Below are 22833 nucleotides of genomic sequence, written 5' to 3' on the forward strand. Positions count from 1 at the left end.
GTATACGGATGCACAAAAATACAGTTTTCAATACCAAAATATTTTTATTTTAAATATTGTTGAGATGAAAGGTCATAGTTAGTAGGGGTAAGTTCAGGAAACATTACTAGGTCATAAGGTCACCCACACGGCAACATGGCAATTCGCAGCGCTTCACAGATGCTCTCCGTTTCTAACACATTTTTGCAAAGTTTGAGATGGGCTGCTACCAGATCATTCGAGGAAAATATAATACAAAACGTCGGGTAAGCTATGACCATTAATACTATACTCGTCTGTCAAGTAATTAATGAAAACTCCTTCACTCCTTGCTGGCGTCTGGATTGCGTCATGTACACAGTATTGATATTGTATGTATACATTACACAAATGGGAAGTGGTTTGCCGTAGAATGTCAGAATAGTGGGGCTATTCTATTGTTTTTATTTCACTGTTGTTTAGCAGATTGCTGATTTACGAAAATTAACAGAATTGTTAGATTGCGATATATGGAAGTTTGCTGTAAAACAACTAATGTAGTCATCGCACGTAGGCAACTGGTGAAACGGATCCATTAGTCGGTTACTTAGGTTTACTTGAGTTATGCAATAACTGGGTTGGACTGTTTGGGGAAGAAAAGATTTTGAAGGTTGGGAATTTGCATATTTTAAGTTATGTTAGACATGCTGAAAAATAGACATGGCATGAATTGAGTACAGTATTTCCCAAAAAGTCTTGTCATCATGGCATTTCTGGATGGATTTTTGAGGGTATGAAAATATCACTCAGTCATCATGTGTACTTCTATTTATATAATTATATGCTTATCATGTAAAAGGAGGAAATGTTAATGTTTGACATTTAAGTAATGCCAATTGCAGCCATGCCAAATTTAATTTGCCTAGCAAAAGAAAGTATATTAATTATGCAATGTATGTGTAAATATTAACAGGGTTTTAAAATTATCCATTCTTATTTTTTCCTTTATTAACACCCCCACTGTCTTTGAAGAACAAAAATCTGCAGGTGCATTAGGTGGTTATCATTAGACTGAGGAAAACAAATATAAATTTATTAGATCAAGGTCACTGGTATTTGTTCTGATAGTGATAAACCAGTCTCACTCTGCTAAGTTGCAGTTCAATCTAGTCGTTCAATATCTATGTCACTCCTTGCATCTTTTAATATAGAGGTTAGTTAATGCTTTTGAAGAATTAAGAAGAAACAGAAAATATCTATATTCTAAAAAGATTCAAAAGATATTTTACCATTTAGACTGTACAATCAAACCTGCCCCCTGTTTTTATTTAGTTTGAAAATAGTTTTATTGTACAATTTTTGTATTCTATACATTTACATATTTGTTTGTTCATGTAGCATCAGTTATTAATTCAGGAACAGTGCAATAGCATCCTTTTTGTCTGTATTCATACTAAGTCTGGGGTAGCACTAACACTCGCCAATTTAGCCAAATGCTAAAACTGACTTAAGTTGGCTAAACAACAAGGACTTGATTTGAAGAATTTTAGTCAAATTAAAACCATTTTCATTACAAATTGACAAAAAAGTGACAATGTGGCTAAGCGAAAAAATTCCTAGCGCTACCCCAGCTAAGTGGTACAATTTTTCTACAGTATATCAACATATGTGTGTGGACAGTGTGGTATTCAGGTCTGTTCAATTCAACCAACACTACAGGTCCGATCCTCATGAATAGAAATTTCCCCTAAAACCAGTTAATACCAGCCGGACCTAGCTGGGCACGTCCAACTTCTATTATTCCTCTTGAAAGGCAGTAATGTAAAAGCAGGTCAGGGCTGAATTTAAGCTGTGTCAATGGAAATGTTGAAAATAATTCAAAGTCTAATTTTCTTTAGTCATGCTATGTTTTTTTAGGTCAGTGACAGAAATGCATACAGATATAAGCCTTTTTAGCTGGTGTTTCTAGTATATGGTGAACACTCACTTGTCTATTGACTAAAGACTATGAACACACACAAAATAAGTAAAAAAAATTAATTAAAGAATAAATAAGTAAACTGCATTAATACCATAAAAATGTAAAATCTCTATTGTATTTGAACACCTGTGATGAATATTTCCAAACCCATTTTTTGTAACTGTCTAGACCCATTTTATAATGAATGTGGAGTTGAAAATTGCCTGTGGCCTGGATCACTAGTAGTATTTTTTTTTTTACTAAGATGGAATTTACAAAGAAACTAAAAGATCAAATTTTTCTTAGACTAGAAATTATCCCCTGAAGCACATTTTAATGGTTTTCACAATTTTTTTTCCACAAGGGCGACATTACATTTAGGAATGTCACCTTAGCATACAGCATTAGCTTATAGTTCATGAAGTGCCCTTAGGCCTAATATCACAAAACCATCTCAATGTAAGTGGATATCAAAGCCATAAATTTTAGTCAAAAATGTGGAACAGGGTTTGGAATCGTATGTGTATTTTAAATATTTATTATATTTTTCATAAATCTTATTCTTAAATATCAAAATGGAAACTATGATTCATCCAGTTGTAATGTTCAAAAGGAAAAAAAAAACCCTAAATCTCATACTGGACACTTGCATAGAACTGCTAGGTGTCACAACGACTCCTGTGTTTTGTCCTTTATCACAAGGATATCTTCAGGGAACTGTCACTGAAGGTGACACTGCTGGTGGTATTGTAGTCGTCGTGTGATAGTCTGTATGGAATCACCCACACAGGGGTCCCAGCAATGGAGGCACACATGATTCAGCAATGTTATTTCATCTTACGAAATCTGGCCACTCCTTTGACATGAAGGATGTTATAGTGTTGAACAAGGAAGAGGACTGGTTCCAGAGAGGAGTCAAATTCCCCATTCACACTGCCACCTGAAAAATACACATTTTGCAAATTTGAATTTCTGGTGAAATGCGCACATGCGCAGTAAGATCTAAACAGGTGCCTGTTCTGATAAGTTATTCGAATCCCTGAAGAAAATCCAGAACAATAGCAGGGTTTTTGTTTATCTGTTTGTCAAAAGTCAAATACCCCATTCACACTGCCATCTGAGAAACTGGTTTACAAAAATCCTTATGTGTAGTGTGTTCAGACTATACTGTAATTATTCGAATCGGGGTCCTAATTCGCTTTTTATTTGAATAGATGGCTGTAGTGTGAATGGGGTAAAAGAGGCCATCCATGAAAGGATACAAAGACCATCACTGAACCAGAGCGGGGGTCTGTGTTTGTAGCTACACTGTTTAGGACCAGGCCCTGGACAAGATTCCATGCAGACTGTCATGTGACAACTGCAATTCCACCAGCAGTGTCACATGTAGTGTCACTTGTTTGAGTTGTGCTTACTCTTCAAGTAAAATGGAAACCCATACTTTATGCACTTTCACATACCCAAAGTCAGTCAAATCATTTGTTGCCCGCTCTACGTAATTTTTCAAAAAAAAATTATATAATAAGGGCTATTGAACACAAGTTCTCTATTGTGTCCAGATGGGATTTGGCACTAGGCCAAATAATTATAATAACCACAAGTCTGTTTTCTCACATAAAGAAATTAAATAATGGTCTTGGTCTTTGAACACAAGTTCTTTGTTGTCTACAGATATTCTTGAGCAATGGTTATTTAGTTTATTTTGGGATTGAACCACCTAAAATTTTGAAGACTACAATCCTTCCAACTTTGTGGAATTGAATTGCAAGAAAAAATTTGATGAAACTTGAATTTCCATTTTAGAGCCTGCATGTTGATATTCAAATATCAAAATGGGTGCAATACCTGGCATGACAAGATGCATTTTACAATTACAGATCTAAGATGTTTTTATGACATGTCCTTTTCTTTTGGATTTAAATATTTGAATATTTGTTTTCAGAACCCAGGCCAAGATTATCAATGGGAATGTGTTGGCAAAGCAGATCAAATTAGAAATCCGTGATGAGGTGCAGGAATGGGTGGCAGCTGGCAACAAACGACCACATTTAACAGCCATTATTGTTGGAGATGACCCAGCAAGTCATACCTATGTCAGGAACAAAATGAAAGCCACAGAGTTCACAGGTATACCTTATCAGTGTAGTTATGAATAAATATTTTCAGTAGTTTTTAAATCTACAATTGAAATTGAATAGGGATAGATAATAAGCCTTCTTTATAACAAGTGGGCATGCTGTCCATATGTTTATTTTGTTTAACATTATTTAACAAATTCTATATTATTATTGTGCCAAAAACATTTTAAACTTTCTAATCTGTTAAAATGAACAATTTGAATTCATTAAGACTGTTGGATTTTTCAAAAGTTTTTTGTTTTGTATGGTGACAAAATGTGTGATTCTACATAAAATGTAGTGTACATCTAGTTAAAAAGAAATTGGTTACATTTGATTTCTAATACACTTTTCTCTTCCAATTTGTATTTTTGCACTTATTTCAAAGTACAAATTTTTAAAATTAATTTAGGAATTTCAAGTGAAACAATACGCCTGCCTGACACAGTTTCCCAACCAGAATTGTTGAAGAGAATCCACGAGCTGAATGAATGTAGTGATGTGGATGGAATTCTGGTACAGCTTCCTGTTCCAAAACACATCAGTGAGAGAGCCGTTTGTAATGCAGTCTGCCCAGAAAAAGATGTTGATGGTTTCAATATTATAAATATTGGAAGGCTGTGTTCTGATCTCAAGGCTCTGGTGCCAGCTACAGCTGCTGGGGTGATGGAGATGATAAAGCGATCAGGTAAGCTATTTGATATTAAGTAAACTTCACGTACATCTTTGATAATATAATGGATGATTAAATGGTGTAGTAGCATTATTCATAGAGAAACTGAGCCACATAAACTTAATATTTACTAAATGGGTTACATTGTTCATGTCCTTAGGCATATTTCATCTCTGAAATTTTCTGTTATTGATGGCAATTTAACTTTTTTATGTTCTTTTTAACATTCTGGATTAATTCTTTTCAGGGATAGAAACTTTTGGAAAAAATGCAGTTGTCTGCGGGCGGTCTAAGAATGTGGGACTGCCTATCGCAGTATTGCTGCATGCTGATGGTATTGGGGAAACAAAGGCTGGTAAGTTTTAGCATTAACTGCTTTTCATTGTTTTTTATGTGAACTTTAAACTATCCCCCATTTCTTGGAAATTGTCATCGCCATTGTGACTTTGTGCTTGGTATTTATTATAGGAACTACTGTAACAGCAGTTTTTGAGATATTGATAAAAATACAAATAATAACCAAGTTTGAAATGTTTTATTCATTCATAAGATGTATGTTTTTATTTTGTAGGAGATGCCACAACCACAATCTGCCATCGATATACTCCGCCAGATGACTTGAGGCGTCATCTTGCTGCTGCAGATATTTTAGTGGTGGCAACTGGTATACCACACCTGATTAAGGGGGATATGGTGAAAGAAGGGGTGGCTGTGATTGATGTTGGCATCACAAGAATAAAAGACCCCGAGACTGGGAAGGCCAAGCTTGTGGGTGATGTGGATTTTGAAGGTAAAGAGTGATTCTATATCCTTTCATTTTCTGCCTTACCTTTTATAATTTTCATGTTTGCAATATAACTTTTTTTTCTGTTGTAAAAAAAGAAAATTAATGCAGAAAATAATATAATAATAATTTTGGTGTTCTTGTTATTAAAAAAATTAAAATAATATTATTATTAAAAAATATTATTATTATTATTTTTCAAATTCTAGCGGTCTCTGAAAAAGCCAGCTTCATCACACCAGTACCTGGAGGAGTTGGACCAATGACTGTTGCTATGTTAATGAAAAATACCTTACTTGCTGCAAAGAAGGAGATTGATTACAATTTTTAGTATATTTTGATATTATTTTAAGCATTACTTTAAAAGTATTTTCTCATATGTTATATCCCCCCCCATTTTTTTCATTGCTTCATAAGCAATGTCATGTTCGTGGACACAGTAGAGGCATTTGACTAAATATGGCATCACCATTCAGAATGTTGTATTATGCATATTGAAATCTTATGAGGAAAATTAAAAAAGTTTTAAATGATGACATTAGCTGATTGTCATTTATATGTTTATTTTACATCATATTTGATTATTCACTTTGCCAGGGATAGGGAGTTTATGATGAAGTAAATTGATAAAGCATTACATTTTATCGGTTTATAAAAGGATAAATTTATTTTACATTTTAAACATGTGGAACAATTGTAACTAAGAGGGCTTTGCTATCTATTGTATACATTTTAGTAATCACACATATTGGGTTAGCTTGGAGACACTGAAACTAATTGTCAGTTAAAATTCAGAAAATAATAATAATATGTCACATCATGAAATTGTTCTGAAGTCATGTTGTTAATATGGTTCTTTTTTCTGAATTAAATTATAACACTTATTGGCAATTATGCTCTGGTCTTATATTATGCACAGACACGCGTACATGTGTTGTGGCTGTTGCTGAACACTTTTAGCTTCATGTTAAAGTGGAAAACCATTTTGCCTTTTGTCTTACAGGACTGATAAATGTTCATGAAATACAGGTTCCGTCCAAAACATCTACTTGATCTGACCATTAACCAAATGCCTTCAAATGCCTTCTAAATGACTTCAGATGTTAATAGTTGATTGACTGTGTCTGTTTTTATTATTAGCATTTGATTTTATAAAAACATTTAAAAACAAACCGGATATGTTAGAGACAAACCATTAAAGGTCGGTAACCTTGGCTCATAATTTAAATGTTGTCACACTTCCAGTCAACATGTTTTTTTCTTTCAAACTTCCTGGTCTTGGTTAAAAAAAGAAAAAAACGGCCATAGCATACACTTTATCCTGCTAGTTGACACTAACATTAATTCAAACACAATGTAGGATATGTCAGAATAAATTTAAAAATCATTTTCTTTCACAGATGTACCTTATTTACTGAGTTTTAAAATACCTAATTGACTTTTTTAAAACTTATTTTTCAATGCCTATTTGAAGTTTTCAATTTTATTCCTGCTCCTAGCTCACTCCTAGGCAGAGCCACATCTTTGCCTGGTCTAACTTACACCTACAGGTACTCCAGGCGTCTTCGTCGGCATCGACGATTGCTTCAAAGCCACCGACAACTACACATTGGTGATTGCATTACCTGGTGTATTTACCTGTACTTTTTGTCTTGAAGTTAAAATATTGCAAATACACGTTAATAAAAAAAAGGTGAAATTGTAACGCTGGTAACGAACTCGATACCATCAAATTTGAATTCTGACGTTTGTTCCATCTACGATGTCACGATGACGAGGTCGTTGAATAGAACCTTTACCTGTACTCACTATCCCCTCACAGAGATTTCAAATTCTCCTTAACATGGATCGGCATTTTAGATAGTAGAGACGCAGAGTGGTTATATTGGACTTTTTTTATGAACGTGAGTAAAATCAACACTAAGTGAAACTGCATCGCCAACTACTTGAGTGACTTCTTAAAACATAATTTTCTGAGATGTTTTTGGCGATCGATCAGTGCCTTATTAATATATCAAATGCCCTCTAAATGACTTCACGTGTTAATATTTGATTGACTGTCTGTTTTTATTATTGATAATTGCTTTTATGAAAACACTTTTTTAAATAAACATGGGATATGTAAAATACAAACCACTGAAGGTCGGTAACCGCTGGTATAAAAAATTACCTTGGCCCATAATTTAATGTTGTCACACTTTCAGTCGACACGTTTTCTTCTTTCAAATTTCCTGGTCTTGGTAAAAAAAAAAACGGCCTAGTAGGGCCTATACTTTATCCTGCTTATTGACACTAACATTAATCCAAGCACAACAAGGGATATGTCAGAAAAAAATTAAAAATCATTTTCTCTTCCCGGTAGTACCTTACATATTTAGTTTGTAAATACCTATTGTTTGTTTGTTTTTACTTATTTTTCAATGCCTATTTGAATTTTAAATTTTATTCCTACTCCTAGCTCACACCTGGGCTGATCTACACCTTTACCCCTTGTGCCATCAACGATGACGAACACGTAGAATAGTATCTTTACCTGTAGGCCTACATGTATTCATAATCCCCTCACAGAGATTTCAAATTCTCCTTTAGAAACATGGGTCGGCTTTTTAGATGGTAGAAATGAAGAGTGGTTATATTGGACTTTTTTTGAACGTAAGTAAAATCAGCACCATGTGGAACTGCATCGCCAACTGCCTGAGTCACTTCTTAAAACATTATTTTTTTTTCAAAAACCAAAGGGGGGGGGGGCACGACCCCCCTGATCCCCTCTAAATCCACCACTGCATAGCATACCTTTAAGAAAAATGAAATTCCAGAAATCCTATAGCCTACTGTTTTTCTTACTCTTTGGATTAATGCTAACTTTGGAAGTTGGATTGATCCTGTTTTATGCTTTTCTGGAGTTCTTTTGAAGGCTTTATGTACACCCTTGCTGGTAATTTGGAACCGATCTCAACTAACGCACTGCCTTTTAAAGGACAATGTTCATGTAAAAATCCATTTCTCGAATTTTGAAGATACAGCACTCAATCTATACACTAGAGGTATGTTTTAATCGATCCCCGCCATTAAAAAATTATAAAAACAATCTATTAGTAGAAAAAAAAGCGTTTTAGTAAACCTCACCTCAATATGCAAAAATGAAGCAACAGATCTGGGTCACGTGGTACTGTGACGACAATCACGATAAAGGTCTATGAGACTCTGAGCTGCATGTTGCATACAGACGGAGAAGTTAAGGAAAGTTGTGTAGAACGGAGTTGAGGAATTTTCGTTATGCCTCGGTGTGTTGCCGTGGGATTCAGCAAAATTGCAGCTCTCGTTGACAATCTTTCTTTGTCTGTGACGGTCTTCCGTGACTTACTTACTAACTTCGGTGACAATAGTTGCGATGCTCTAGATCATGGTCACCTCAGGTGGTTTAGATCATATCAAGAGCTGGTAGTCTTTCAGATTAACTGTCATCAGTTGGCAAACTTACTGATTGCTGATGCATTTTAAATGCATTGTAGTTGACCAAAAGCTCGTTTACAACAAACCTGTTAATTATGCACCGCTGCAATTCCCAAGCCAGGTAATAACAGGTATGAAACTCGTCTTGGTGGGCTTTCATATTTTTCAATATATCTCATTTATTTCATGGGGTTATTTTATTGGTATTTGTAAATTACGTTAAATATCAATACTTAAACAATTAAGTTCAAACACGGTCGCGAACATTAATAAAAGAAATTGCTCTCAGGGTATCTTGAAGCTTCCGTGGAAGAAAACGTGTTGAGGAAAAACAGGAAAAAGAGCGTTATATTAAAGAAAAAATGGGAACTGCTATAATAAAATGGTTCGTTATCCTAATTCGTTTATGCTTTGAGGATTTGTTTCTGAAGATTATTTCATCTGAAATATTAAATAATTTAAAAGATTGATCATTTTATAACTTGAAACGCAAATTCTGCGTCAGTACGCAATTTTTTTTTTTTTTTTTGCAAATTTGTAAGCTTATAACACCGTGCTATTATAAAGATCTACTCAAGAAAAAAAATTGCTTGGGTAAAATTGAGTACGGAATGAACTGGAGACATTTGGCTTGTCATTAAGTTTACACGAAAATATGTCAGGTAACTTTATACTGTCTTTGAAAGAGTAAAGATTGAAAGATAATTTTAGACAAACTTTGACGGGGGAAATACCTACAAAGAGTAATGGGCTATTTCGCCAACATCTTGTTGAAAATTTTACACTGCAATTCTATTCAAATAAGCTAAGGAACTAATTGCCAAATTAATACTCTCATCACATAACAGGGGGGTAACCAGACCTGCAAAAATTGTACGCACATATTTAAAAAGATTACAAGCACATACAGCAAAATGTAGACTTACGCAAAACATGAAGGACAGCGTACCGTAATCACAGCAAATGTACCTCATATAGTAGCTTAATTTCCATTAATAATAAAATCATCATTTAAGTCAAAAATATTCTTGCGATTTAATAACTATTTTAATTTACCCAGAACGGTATATTTATTTTAAAGGCGGTTAACTGAAATATAGTTTTATGATTTGTTTGTGAAAATTGCCCATGTCACCCTGTTAGTTTGGAGGTCTAAGCTAGATCAAGTCCGTGTTAAAATTCCTTTGAAGTTGTGCAGGAAAATTTCTTCCTTTCTTTCTCTAGCTCCTTGATAAACCTGGTGTTCAGATTTTATCTAGTACCCCCAGGTCTACGGGAGCTGCGCTTTGTAACTAACGCACAGGTAGATTTTTACCTGAGATAACTGGAGTAAAGCTTAGATAGAGAGTGCGTTCGATACAAGCAAGACAAATTGAATGCCATTTAACCCTCTAATTAAGAGGTAAAGGAAGTTCCAGTTAGATGGATGATTAAGATAGGACTTGTCAAGGTAACGGGCATTGTTTACCTCAGTTTAATAAAAGTATGCAAGACGGAGTGTCAGCGGTTTAATAAAATAAATTGAATTTCACAAATAACATGGACCTCATATGCAATAATCAACATTTCCCTTAACTCATTCAAATGCAGTGTTTTATACAACTTGGGATAACCATAATGAAATGCTTGTTAAAGAAATGACTAGACGGGAAATGGTTTTACACAGCTTCACGAGGATTTAGACCCCTCGGGTAAGAGATTTGAATGAGTATAAACTTTTATCAGAAGCCAGATAGAGAAGTCATCTTACAGGTAGACAATGCAGCTCAGTTTGACAGCTAAGCACGCTCTGTTCTCCAGTGGCTCGATTGTCGTCATTGGACCACGTGACCACGTAGCTCATTAACTCCCAGGCCGAGCAAATAGGACGTTTTTTAAAGCCAAAAATTTACAAAATGAGCTTTTAATTTGTGTATTTGGATTAAGATATCGTTAGTTGGGCATGTTTTCTGAAGAATATGTTCCGTTCAGGCCATTCTGACGGCATGAAGCAAACCCTTTAAGTTCTGTGTACAGTCGGCACCATCAAAGAGAGAGAAGATAACATGTATATAGATTAATGTTTACCTAAATGTATATCTTTCTGTTAATTAGAAAGGCAAGTCTCAAATCATATTGGCTGAACGGTTATTTTGATTAAAATACTCTTTTGACTTTTAAACGCAAACGTACATAATCAAACAAACATCCGTCTGGATAGAATGGACTTTGGTCGGATTTTTACTCTCGTCATGTCACGTGGCGCGAGAAGGTGCGATAAAGCAGTCATGGCAGACGAAACGAAGCAACAACAATCTCTACAACAATTAAAAGTAAGTGATTCTTACTACGCAGGGCGATTAAATTAGATAGGATAGGTGAAATTTAATAATGGTATATATATATTTTTTTATTTTTTTGTAGTAAATGATAAGTGTTTATAACGAGAAAAGAATATTACGTGCAAGATAGCGATACGAAAAAAATTGTTGCATAACACATTTTTGCCGGGCATAAACAAGAACTAACAAGGGCTAAATGATATCTTGGCAGCGTTGTCAAAATATGTGCGAGGGGTATATACCAGCACGCCAACTGCCTAAAAATTCCGTTGGCATAATTCTATGATAATATCTAGAGTTCTTTTTAGCCGCACATAAACAAGGATTAACTATATTATCTCTACAACGTCAAAATACCATATGAAATACGAGGTACATATACCAGCACTACTAATTACCCAACAAATCCTTCTAGATAACAGCTAGTCTTGAACTCAGTATTTCTTTTTATTTCATCTAGAATTAATTTCCTGAACTACTGGTGACAGTTTTATGGCAATTTTATTATGTTACGTATAAATATTTATCATTGTTTTATTAATCCCTTATCAGTCACTGGCACAGTAAGGTTTACAATTTTGGTATTCCATTGCAGTAAGGCAGCAAAGCTTTTGCCATTAAATAAAGACCACACTTAAACATGCAGATATCAAAAATAAAAGGCTGACCAACATAGGAATGTTTTGTTTAATTGAATTGCTGAGCATTTTTTGCTGGCTAAAAGAAGTGTGGGGAACTTGCATTTTTCATTTGTATGATTTTTGCTGTGATTTTCTTTCAAAGGAAAATTCAATTTGGTGCAAAAATCCTGTACACTGTAGTATGTTAACTTCAATGTTATCTGTTCGAATAATCACTTTTCAGTAATTTTTACTTAAAGGTATGAAAATATTTTATTGTACAAGGCATGACCAGTTAATAATATAATTATTGCTTGAAAAATGTTTAAAGTTAATCTGAAGAGAACATTATTCCATTTTCATGTGAAGAGACCAATTAGGAACAAGGAGGGCTCTTCCAAATCTTAAGTCATTAGATAAAGTTCCTGGATGTACATCATTTTTCATTTATCTACATATACAAATCTAGATACAAGCTGCCTGGGCTTTTATCTAATGTCTAATTAACAAAGGAAAGCTTGTCATCAGACCGTGTGAATTATACAGTGTGCATGTGGCTCACAAGATTAGAGATCATGGCAGTAGGATTATTAATTCAAGTTGAGCAAATTACAAAGAAGACACAGTTTGTACTTGTAAAAGATATATGAGATTTACTTTCTGTAAGCTGTAATAAATATTTATAATTATTTTATTTAATTGTTACCTGACAAAAATGTCATCAGTCAGTTTAAGCACATTATTTTGATGATGGATGTTATTTTATTTCTCCTAAAGAAATGATTAAAAATTTTAATCATGCAGTCAGCAATGATAAATGGTATATAGGCCTTTCGGTGGTTTAATAGGTGCCTTATGACTGATTAGATAAATCAAATTAGTTGAGAATAAGACAGAAAGACTTTTGTTTCTACAAAAGGAATAGTCTAATGTAGTTTTGTCTATCATTTGGAATTCAGTCTGATCCTGAAAACCAGAATTTTTATTTATTTATTTAATTATTTATTCATTCATTTATTTATTTATTATTGCCAGTGCGCTCACATTGTTATCTCACAGATACAATAATTGACCCCCAAAATTATGATTGTGATTAAAATTGTGTCTTTTATATTTTAGGATATAGTACAGCCTTATTTTGAGGTGTTCAGGCTGTATATGAATGACTTGTGTGAAGGATTTGAACCTTGGCAGATAATTATAGTAACATTTGGTTTAACTGTGGTCCTGGTCTGGTTGAAAGAGTTTTTGTTTCAAGATGAAAGTAAGTAAACCTTATCTCTGTTCTCCTCCTCTTCCTCCTCCTACTCCTCCCCTCCTTTCTCTCTCTCCCTCGTCTCCTTTCTCTCTCTCTCTCTCTCTCTCTCTCTCTCTCTCTCTCGCCTCTCCTTAAACCATTTATCTTTCCTTTCCTTTTCTGTTTATCTTCTTTCATTTCTCAAATTATAATCTTTGTCTGTTCTTTGTAATACATTGGTTTTAAAATGCACCAGTCAACATGTAATGACCCCTGCTTTTCATCACAATTTGCAGGTCTGCTGGAACGGGCTAAGAAATTTTTCTTCAGGAACGTTAGGAGACTTCCAATGGTCAAGGCGAGAATAGCTGCAGAAATTGAAAAAACAAGAAATGATGTTGAAGATAATTTCAATAAAGGTGGAACAATTACATATATGAAGCACTTACCTAAACAGGGTTTATCTCAGGTAATTATGAATGAAACAGTGTCATTCTCTTTGTCAGATCAATATGTTGTATGTACAGTACTATATTATTAATATTATTTAATTTCACATCATCTATTTGTTATCCTGATTAATGTTTTTTTATTTCTTTTCAGGAAAAATTATTCAGATTGATTGAAGATTACAGGCAGCTAGGTACAGTATGATGAAATGAAAATGCTTTTCATCTATAAGAATGGCATTTTCACTACTGTTTGAACCTGTAAAGAGTCATGAGTTGAAATTATTGATAATAAGTGTACTGAACAATTATAGAAGAAACACTGTAATAGAATTTCTAGTGTGTACAGTTCTGTCAAATATGTATTTGTTGTATACTCTTCCATCTAAATACTCAGCACATTCTTGGGTCAAACAGTTGTCTATCAGATATTCAGACTTTTCTCACTTAAATAACAACTGGTCCCAGACCTGTGATTTCCTGGCCAGGCCACTAAATTTTTTATCCTACTGATCCCAAGGGCTAGATATATTGACTCTGTATTTTCCACCTAATTAGAAAAAGCATTCAGTTTGTGGTTTATTTTCTTAAGACAATAAAAATGATCATATAGTGAAAAATTCTGTGTGATAAGAAGTAAGTCTTTGCATTATATACTTAAAGTTCTACATTCATTTCTACAATCAGTTATTTTTATTTTCAGCTGATGTAAACTGGGAAAAGGGACACTGCTCTGGCACTGTGTACAGCGGAGATCCTGTACTTACTGATATTGCTACTAAGGTAACAAGTTGAATGTTTTTGTTTTGTTATTTATATCAGTAACAGCCATTTTGTTCGTTATATTTTTTGTTTTACTTTATTAACAACATAGAACAGCAGAAAAGGATTGTGTCTTGGATTAAATTGTATGAACAGAAATTTGATGTTAAGCTTAGAAAAACTGCCTGTAGTCAGATAATTTTAAATATAAGTTATAGAAAGGAATTAAAAACTTATTTGAAACTTGCTCAAGCTCTTATGAATACTTAATCTATTGAAGTACATCTGACCCAAATCGATGTCATGCTTTGTTAATAAATCAACATTTTTTTTAACCTTAATTAACTGTCTCACATAGGTGTATGGTATATTTGCTTGGAGTAACCCACTGCACAGTGATGTCTTTCCTGATGTTCGCAAGATGGAGGCCGAGGTGGTACGCATGTGCTGTAACATGTTCCATGGAGGACCAGATAGTTGTGGAAATGTAGGCTACACTTCTTTAAGCAAGAAAGAAATCAAACTTTCATAAATTGGAAAATTAAAGATGTATCTCTTAATGCTCAGTTATTCTTATGTTCAGTAACATCCAATTTTACATTAATATAAGTTCATTATCAACAGTGAAAAGAAGGATAAGTTTGCTGACTAAAATTTGTCTAACAGAGTAAGCCATTAACATATCCTTGTGCTGTTGGAGCATTGTGTGCACATAGTTATTAATCAGGTTGCTTCCTGTACCTGATACTTGGTACTAATTTAGGTACATAACATACCAGTACAAATATAATTATTTCCCCCTTTTAAAGATGACATCTGGTGGCACAGAGAGTATACTCATGGCATGTAAAACATTCAGGGACAGAGCATATGAAAAAGGCATTAAGTTCCCAGAGATGTAAGCTTTGATTCATATTCTCATTATACTTGTATACCTTTTGTTAATGTTTAATTGTTGGTATAAAATATAATCTTTGTACAAGGTTAAAATGGGATTAAGCACATTATTAGTGAAACTACAACCCGTTGTTTATCATACATTTAGCTGTATAAAATTGGTCCCTGGTTTTAAAACCCTTGTGTTTAAAGCAGACTTAATCATAATGAAAAATACAGATGTGTTATCCACCAGTAACTTTTGTTTTTTCTTTTTTGCTAAAATTTTATTGAACATGTTTCAGGCTAGTTCCAGTTACTGCACATGCAGCTTTTGACAAAGTAAGTATCCCAGGGGTTACCTCATAACTGTTGTTAAATTATTTAACTTAATGATATGTTAACAGTAATTTATATGAGTCTCATTACAAATGTTTGAATATTGTCTATTTCAGGCTGCACATGCATTCCGAATAAAAATAAAGCATATTCCAGTCGACTCTTTCACAATGCAGGTGGATGTTGATGCAATGAAGAAGGCTATATCAAGAAATACTTGTATGGTGAGTTGGCAGTACTATACACAATGTGTGCACAATTCAGTGTACACTTACATGTATTTTTTATGCATCTAAGTTAATTAGCTGTATAAAACAATTGCAAAAAAAAATTCAGAAATGACTCAATTTCAAATTAAACTTGATTATGTGTGTCTTGATACTTTCAGCTCGTTGGATCTGCTCCTGGTTTTCCACATGGAATAATGGACCCTATTGAAGAAATTTCAAAGGCAAGAGGCTTCTCAGTAAATTGATTAGAAATAGGTGTACCTCTCTTTGCTCCATTTCACATTTAAAAAGAGAAACAGTGGTAGCTTCTGGCTAGTGTCTCACCAATTTTAAAATCTAGGTTGTAAACGGCTCAGTCTGAGACATGGTTTTATTTGCAATCCTAGTATGTTCACCTTTGTGAGTAGATATGAAAAACATGAGAAGAAATCATTATGAAAATGTATTAGATTGGCAGTTTTTACATATTATTAATAGATCATCATTCTTATTGTAGCTTGGAGTTAAGTATGATATTCCAGTCCATGTGGATTCCTGTCTGGGAGGTTTTCTTGTACCATTCATGGACAAGGCTGGATTTCCCTTAGCTCCATTTGACTTTAGGCTTCCTGGGGTAACCAGTATCTCTGCAGATACCCATAAGGTAGGGAATTATTGAAGAGAAGCTTATATTCATGCACAGTGCTATGTCCAGTTTCTATACAGTAACACAATGTAAGAGGCAGGGTAGGTACAGGAGTCCTTTGGTAATGTTATTTACATGATTTAACATACTTATTATTACTTTTTTATGCTTTACCTAATTGTGCTCACTTAGAAAATTAAAAAGAGTAGTGATTTATTAGTCTGATCAAGTACACAAAAACATGTTTTTGTTTTCCAAATTTAATGTAACAGGGATCAAATAGACTAGAACTTTGCTCTGCACATTTACATGTTATTCAGTTTTTGTGGTCTTGAAAAGTACTTGCAATTGCTATTAGCCTTGAAATGGACTTTGTTTACCATGACTGCCTTTGAAAAGTGATTGAGAGCTAAAGACTTATCATTAATTTTCAGTATGGGTATGCACCAAAGGGATCCTCAGTGGTTCTGTATTCAAACAAAAATATAAGGCTATACCAGTATTTTGTGGCCCCAGACTGGCCTGGTGGTATCTATGCAACAGCTACTCTGGCAGGTAAAACAGAATAATAAAATGATGAAATATCATATATTGAATCAAAGATTTGTAAATTAGGGAAGAATTTAAGGTAGCACCTAGAAGCTGAGACTCTGTCCTTGGTACCATCTCATAAAACCAAAAAATAAATTAAAAAAGGAAAAAAAAAACATCATGGATAATTTAGAAGCATTTAATGGACTTGTATTGCTTTGACATATCCCATTATATTGAATAAGTGTGTTGATTTAATTTATGAGCTATTTTATTTTCTTCCTGTAGGAAGCCGTGCTGGTGCAATAGTGGCAGCTTGCTGGGCTACCATGGTGTATATAGGAGAACAGGGCTACATTAATTCTACCAGACAAATTATTCAAACCAGACAATATATTGAAGATGGGTAAGTTTGGCCTCAGATTAACAAGTTAAATTGTCCTTCCCTTACAATGACCATGTAGCTTTTCATAAAAGATAAAAAAAATAAAAATGTATGTTGTGTACAGATATTGTAATTTTTTTTCCAAATATGTAAGTATCATTCACCCCATAAGTGTTATTGTTTTACTCACTGAACTGCATGTCAAATCTAAAAGTCTCTTTGTTGTTTCAAAAGTTTTTGCATATTTTGTGGTATGTACTAGGATTTTCACATCTTCATTACAAACAGCTCCTTATTAGTACCACCAGCGTGTACGCTGGCAGTACTCATGGTTTTAGTCCCGACCCGTCTCGTATGGCTCTGCCGGCTCCTGCGGCTCCGCCGGCTCCGCGTACTGGCGCCGGATACAAGTCACCGTTACCGCTTCTCCTCCTAGACTGCAAGGACCCATGTCCCCATCTCTTGGATTTAGGTCACATATAATCTCAACTTGAACCCCCTGTTCTTTTTGTCTCAGTCAGTGCATTGGCCTGGGCATGACGCTCGTTGAAACACACCCTTGTCAAAATTTTTGAAAATTCAATGCTAAATATCACCCAAATCGAAGGAATTATGGGAAAAATTACTACAGAAGTCTGACCGAAAGTCATATGTGAAGATTCCAAATATGCCCTTGGATTTGACTTTTGACCTTTATTTCAAGGTCAAACGGGCTAAAATTTTCTAAAAATCTTAATTTTTTGCGAAATTTTTTTTATTTCTGCTGATTTTCAGAAACTACACAGATCTAACCTAAAATATAATGGGTAGTTGTTACCCTTTGGGTCATCTTTAATCTTTTTGAGTTTGGGGTCAATCGGTGCATTTTCATGGGAGTAGCGGCCATTAGATCCCGAAACTGAAAACTTTCTCTAGTTCTGGAACCGTTAATGCTAGAGACCTCTTGTTTTTTGCATTTTGTAGAGCTTATCAAGTGCAACACAGAAGGTGGTGTCCATTTTTCCTTTTTCCATTCGGCTTAGGCGTTGCATTGTATCAAAAAGTTCAGCATCCGATATTCATTGGTGAAAATAAAATGTGAAATACTCCAAAATTAGCTGAGATACGCCCATAGTTACTATTGAACTTGAATAGGAAGTCGTATACTGGTAATCTGACTGTGACCTTGAAATTGACCTTTGACCTACTTTTCACCATGAACTGCACTTTGCAAGTTTTCTGATCTTTATATCTCCAAAACTGGCAAAGATTCGTCCGTAGGTACTATTGAACTTGAATAGGAAGTCATATACTGGCAATTTACTGTGATCCTGAAATTGACCTTTGACCTAATTTTCACCATGAACTAAACTTTGCGAACTTTCCAGACCTTATATCTCTAAAACTATCAGAGATACGCCCATAGTTACAGTTGAACTTGAGTAGGAAGTCATATACTGGCAATCTTACTGTGACCTTGAAATTGACCTTTGACCTACTTTTTCACCATGAACTAAACTTTGCATATTTTCTTGCCTCTCACATCTTCAAAACTAGCAGAGATATGCCCAGTGTTGCCCCTTGGTTTTCTTTTTTATCAGCAAATATGCAACACTGATAATACATTTCGAGGAAAACCAATAGGCCTTTTGTCTAGAAACTCACAGGAGTGATCAATGTGAGGAAAATACAGGTCAATTCGAAAATTGATAGGACCATTTTTACAGTTATGTTTTTTTTTCTTTCTTTTTTTTTCTTTTTTTTTTTTTTTTTTGGATATTTTGAGTATTCTTGTTTTTTGCATTTTATGGAGCTTGTCAAGAACAAGACTAGTAGTGGTGTCCCTTTTTTTTCGGTTTTCCATACGAATGAGCTTACTCCAGCTGGTGGTACAATATCCAGAGGCGGTATCGCCTCTCTGATCCTCTAGTTTTGTAATGTGTTAAAGCTACTATTTTGAATTTTTTCAGACTGCGCCAGATAGAAGGCCTCTTTGTATATGGAAAGCCATCCGTCAGTGTGATTGGTTTTGGATCTCTGGACTTCAATATCTACAGACTTTCTGATATGCTTACTTCTAAGGGCTGGAACCTGAATGCTTTGCAATTCCCATCTAGGTGAACTATATTATACTGTCCTCTACTTTCTTATTTCTCTTTACAGTGATATCAGATTTGCTCTCTTTTTTTAATCCAAGTATGAATATCTGGTGGTCAAACCCATTTTGATACAAAGATATGCAGATCTTCAAAGAAGTTTGTCTCTGAACTCATAAGCATCTTATTAACAATCTTCTTCATATATGATAATTGAAAATAATAAGTTTGCATATATTTAAAAGTGATGTGTTTATTTATTTGTTATTTACTCTATAAAAATAATAATGCATTATTATTAGTAATAATAGTAGTGCGATAAATAGTTTTAAGAGTATTTTTCTTTACAAAGAAGACACAAACTGAGTGTTGATGTGACATCATTCCAGTGTTCATCTCTGTGTTACCCTCCTGCACACCAAGCCTGGTGTTGCTGATCACTTTCTACAGGAAGTACGCCAGTGCACTGCTGCCATCCTGAAGGATCCCAATGCCAAGTGTGGGGGAATGGTGAGTTGATCTGCAGTTGATATTATTGTCAGGGAAATGTTGTCTTTTTCTTTCCTTTACCTTCAGTTGTTTAATTTTATTTTCATGTTGACAGCTCAGAATGACTGTTTGGTATTTTTATTTGTTGTGATTCGTTGCACTATTGATAAATAACATTTTGATTGTCTTTTTCAGCTTGTGTTCTATTATACCATTGTTGTAATACTAGTTTCTCTGCATAGTGAGTGAAAAAAAATAACATGCCTTCAAGATGTTACATTTTATGATCTAAAATGTATCAATATCTTTGGTAGGGAGCTATCTATGGCATGGCCCAAAGTATCCCAGACCGTTCCCTGGTGTCTGAGATGGTCCACTGTTTCCTAGATGGCACCACCAGCACAGGCCCAAGTACCTCCAACATGACTAATGGGTCAACACATTGAGGACAGTAAAACACTGATCAAACTAGATTCTCCATATTTTTAATGCACTTGCTCACTTTAGCATGATTTTGTAGGCAAATTATCATGAGAATATCAGATTATTAATAATATATTGTCAGTAGACATAAAAATTCAGAATTTGCATTTTTCAAGCCATATGTATTTGGCATATTTATCATGAGAAATGTGTGTTATAGCATAATTCAATTATGAAAGGTTTTAAAGTCTGTTATACATTTCTGCGTAGCATATGTCCCATTGAAATGAGATGCAAAGAAAGGCTTTGGTTTCATGGAATGTGTAATATAGAATGCATTCCGAACAAATGATCCATAGACTTACTGATCCGCAAACTAAATATGGCCGACCTCGCCATCTCGCCATTAAACGGACTAAATATCGGCTCCGAAGTTTAATTGCAAGGCCCCTGCAGGGACCATGCGTGTGGAAGTGGGTAGACCTTCAGGGGCTTGAATGGCTTTCTTTTATTTGGGTCGGCCTTAATTGATCAACAGATCAGTTTGGCCTCGGATCTGCTTTCTTTTAATGCGTTCATAGTATGCACAGAACAAATTTTGGATCATCTTTATCACAAGGTATCAGGTACGTACAAGTAATTATTAGAAATTGTACAAAAGGCTATATTTGTTATATCTATCAGATTTGTGTTTTCCTCTTGAAGTGTTTAGTCAAACTTATTCACAAGAAGGTGGTTGTCTAGCACATAGATATGTTGACTATGCCCAGTTTACACCAGGCTGCAACCTTCTCACAATCACAAAATTTTTGGTATGTGGCACAAGTCTCAGCAGTTTTCTGCCTTGGTTGCCCATTCCTGTATTAGACAAAACCTCAAGCTCTCTGTAATGCTTACATGTGAAACATTCCTCAAAAGTACTGTGACCAGGCACTGCCACACGCTGAGTGGATTGGGAGTGTATTACAACCTGTGGTTCCCACTGGAGAGTGAGCTGAGACTTGCAAGAATTAGTCACGCCATGATTATAATGTCTTGTGATGGTCAGTAATTGCAATACTTGTAGGTGTTTTAAACAGTTCCATTTCCAAGGTCACTAATGAAAAGTTGTGCAAATCAAGGGAGAGGTCTTGGGAGACTATTGAACTCAATTGGATACCCTAGGCCAGTCCTTTGTGACAGATGATAAGGTTGGACAAAGAATAAATCTCCAAATGGTTGCAAGCCCAAGGTAAACGGGTTGTAAAGGTGAAAGAGTAATTACTGAATATATTTGTTATAGTATATTGTGTGTTATTTTTCAGGGTAGTGAACAGTTTTCCAATACTGAAATTTCTGTTGTTATATTCTGTTGTTTACTAAATCGCTTGATACCTCTCAACATGATGTTATTTTAATGTAATGTTTCATATTAATATATACTATAATATGTTTGCATTATAAGTGAACAATTATTCCTTGCTGAAGATTTTGAATTTTCACTCGTATCACTCTGCTGTCATGCTGAAGACGCATTCAGAAAGTGTTAAATTATCATATTAATTGCCTTGAAAGAGGAGTTTCTCAGTTGATGTAATAATGTTAGGGGAAAATTTCCTCCTTCACTATACGTAACATTTTGTTTTGCCATCCCGGTGAATTCCACAAGTGTAAGATGTAACAATGGTCTATGGAGCTGCCATTACAGTACATTTCATAGGTAATTGTACATGTAAATGAATTAATTCAACAAAGTTCAGTTATGATTAAGTGCCTTTCATTTAACTTAATCTTGCATTTGTTCAATTTTATCTGCACATAGTAATCTCACCAAAAGAAAATACAGTGCATTATGGGTACTTTAAGTCGAATTTTAGTTAAGTGATGATTTTATGAATTTGAACTATTAAATTTTTTATATTAAGCTTTTTGTGAATTGAATTAGAATTACAGCAGCTGTTTTGACTAACATGATGCAATATTCCCTAAATAGGAACCACAATAGCATAATCTTATCTGATTAGGTTGCATAAATTGATCCGGAAAAGATTGTAGTGAATCTGTTAGAAAACTGTGTTCTTACATTTAGATTATCTGCTTTGTGTTATTTCCTATGATCTGGAAAAATTGTAGTGAATCTGTTAGAAAACTGTGTTCATACATTTAGATTATCTGCTTTGTGTTATTTCCTATGTGTGCCATGTGTTTTACATCTTTTATATGAAACTTAAGATGTGCAACAACAATGCAAAAAATTATCGTTTTGAAAGACTTACACAAATAAAGAGTAAATAGATACCTTTAAGATAAAAATCGACTCCTACTTGATCACTTACAGTAAAGTATAATTTTAACAAGGCAAATGTCATTTTTACATCTGCCAAATCAAAGCCTTGGTACTGTTAACATTTCAAAGGATGCACTAGATTGTAATATTGGTTATAATGTTGTCGCATTTAGAATTAGCAATTTGTTATAACACATTTCTGTGACATAAAAGGAAAACATACAAATAGGTAATTGTGATCTTTGTGGGTTGATTTTTTT

General features: G+C 34.4%; 2 protein-coding genes across 2 annotated transcripts; both read left to right on the forward strand.

Annotated features, from left to right (window-relative positions):
• The first annotated feature begins 52 nt into the window (after positions 1-52).
• Positions 53-6317, forward strand: LOC106154809 (bifunctional methylenetetrahydrofolate dehydrogenase/cyclohydrolase, mitochondrial-like). Its single transcript, XM_013529307.3, has 6 exons — positions 53-245; positions 3861-4045; positions 4448-4723; positions 4956-5063; positions 5280-5498; positions 5702-6317. The coding sequence occupies exons 1-6, from the start codon at positions 136-138 to the stop codon at positions 5821-5823; spliced, it is 1020 nt and encodes a 339-aa protein (XP_013384761.1). The 5' UTR covers positions 53-135; the 3' UTR covers positions 5824-6317.
• Positions 6318-11052: 4735 nt separating this feature from the next.
• Positions 11053-22806, forward strand: LOC106154808 (sphingosine-1-phosphate lyase 1). The gene is made up of 16 exons (XM_013529305.3): positions 11053-11257; positions 13006-13150; positions 13420-13592; positions 13727-13766; positions 14276-14355; positions 14693-14821; positions 15144-15232; positions 15516-15552; positions 15666-15773; positions 15938-16000; positions 16276-16422; positions 16839-16959; positions 17224-17341; positions 19270-19416; positions 19785-19905; positions 20199-22806. The coding sequence occupies exons 1-16, from the start codon at positions 11147-11149 to the stop codon at positions 20328-20330; spliced, it is 1761 nt and encodes a 586-aa protein (XP_013384759.2). The 5' UTR covers positions 11053-11146; the 3' UTR covers positions 20331-22806.
• The last annotated feature ends 27 nt before the right edge of the window (positions 22807-22833 follow it).

The sequence above is a fragment of the Lingula anatina genome, chromosome 2 (assembly GCF_051362555.1).
Source record: "Lingula anatina isolate TDL-2025a chromosome 2, LinAna3.0, whole genome shotgun sequence".
NCBI classification, from domain to species: Eukaryota; Metazoa; Brachiopoda; class Lingulata; order Lingulida; family Lingulidae; genus Lingula; species Lingula anatina.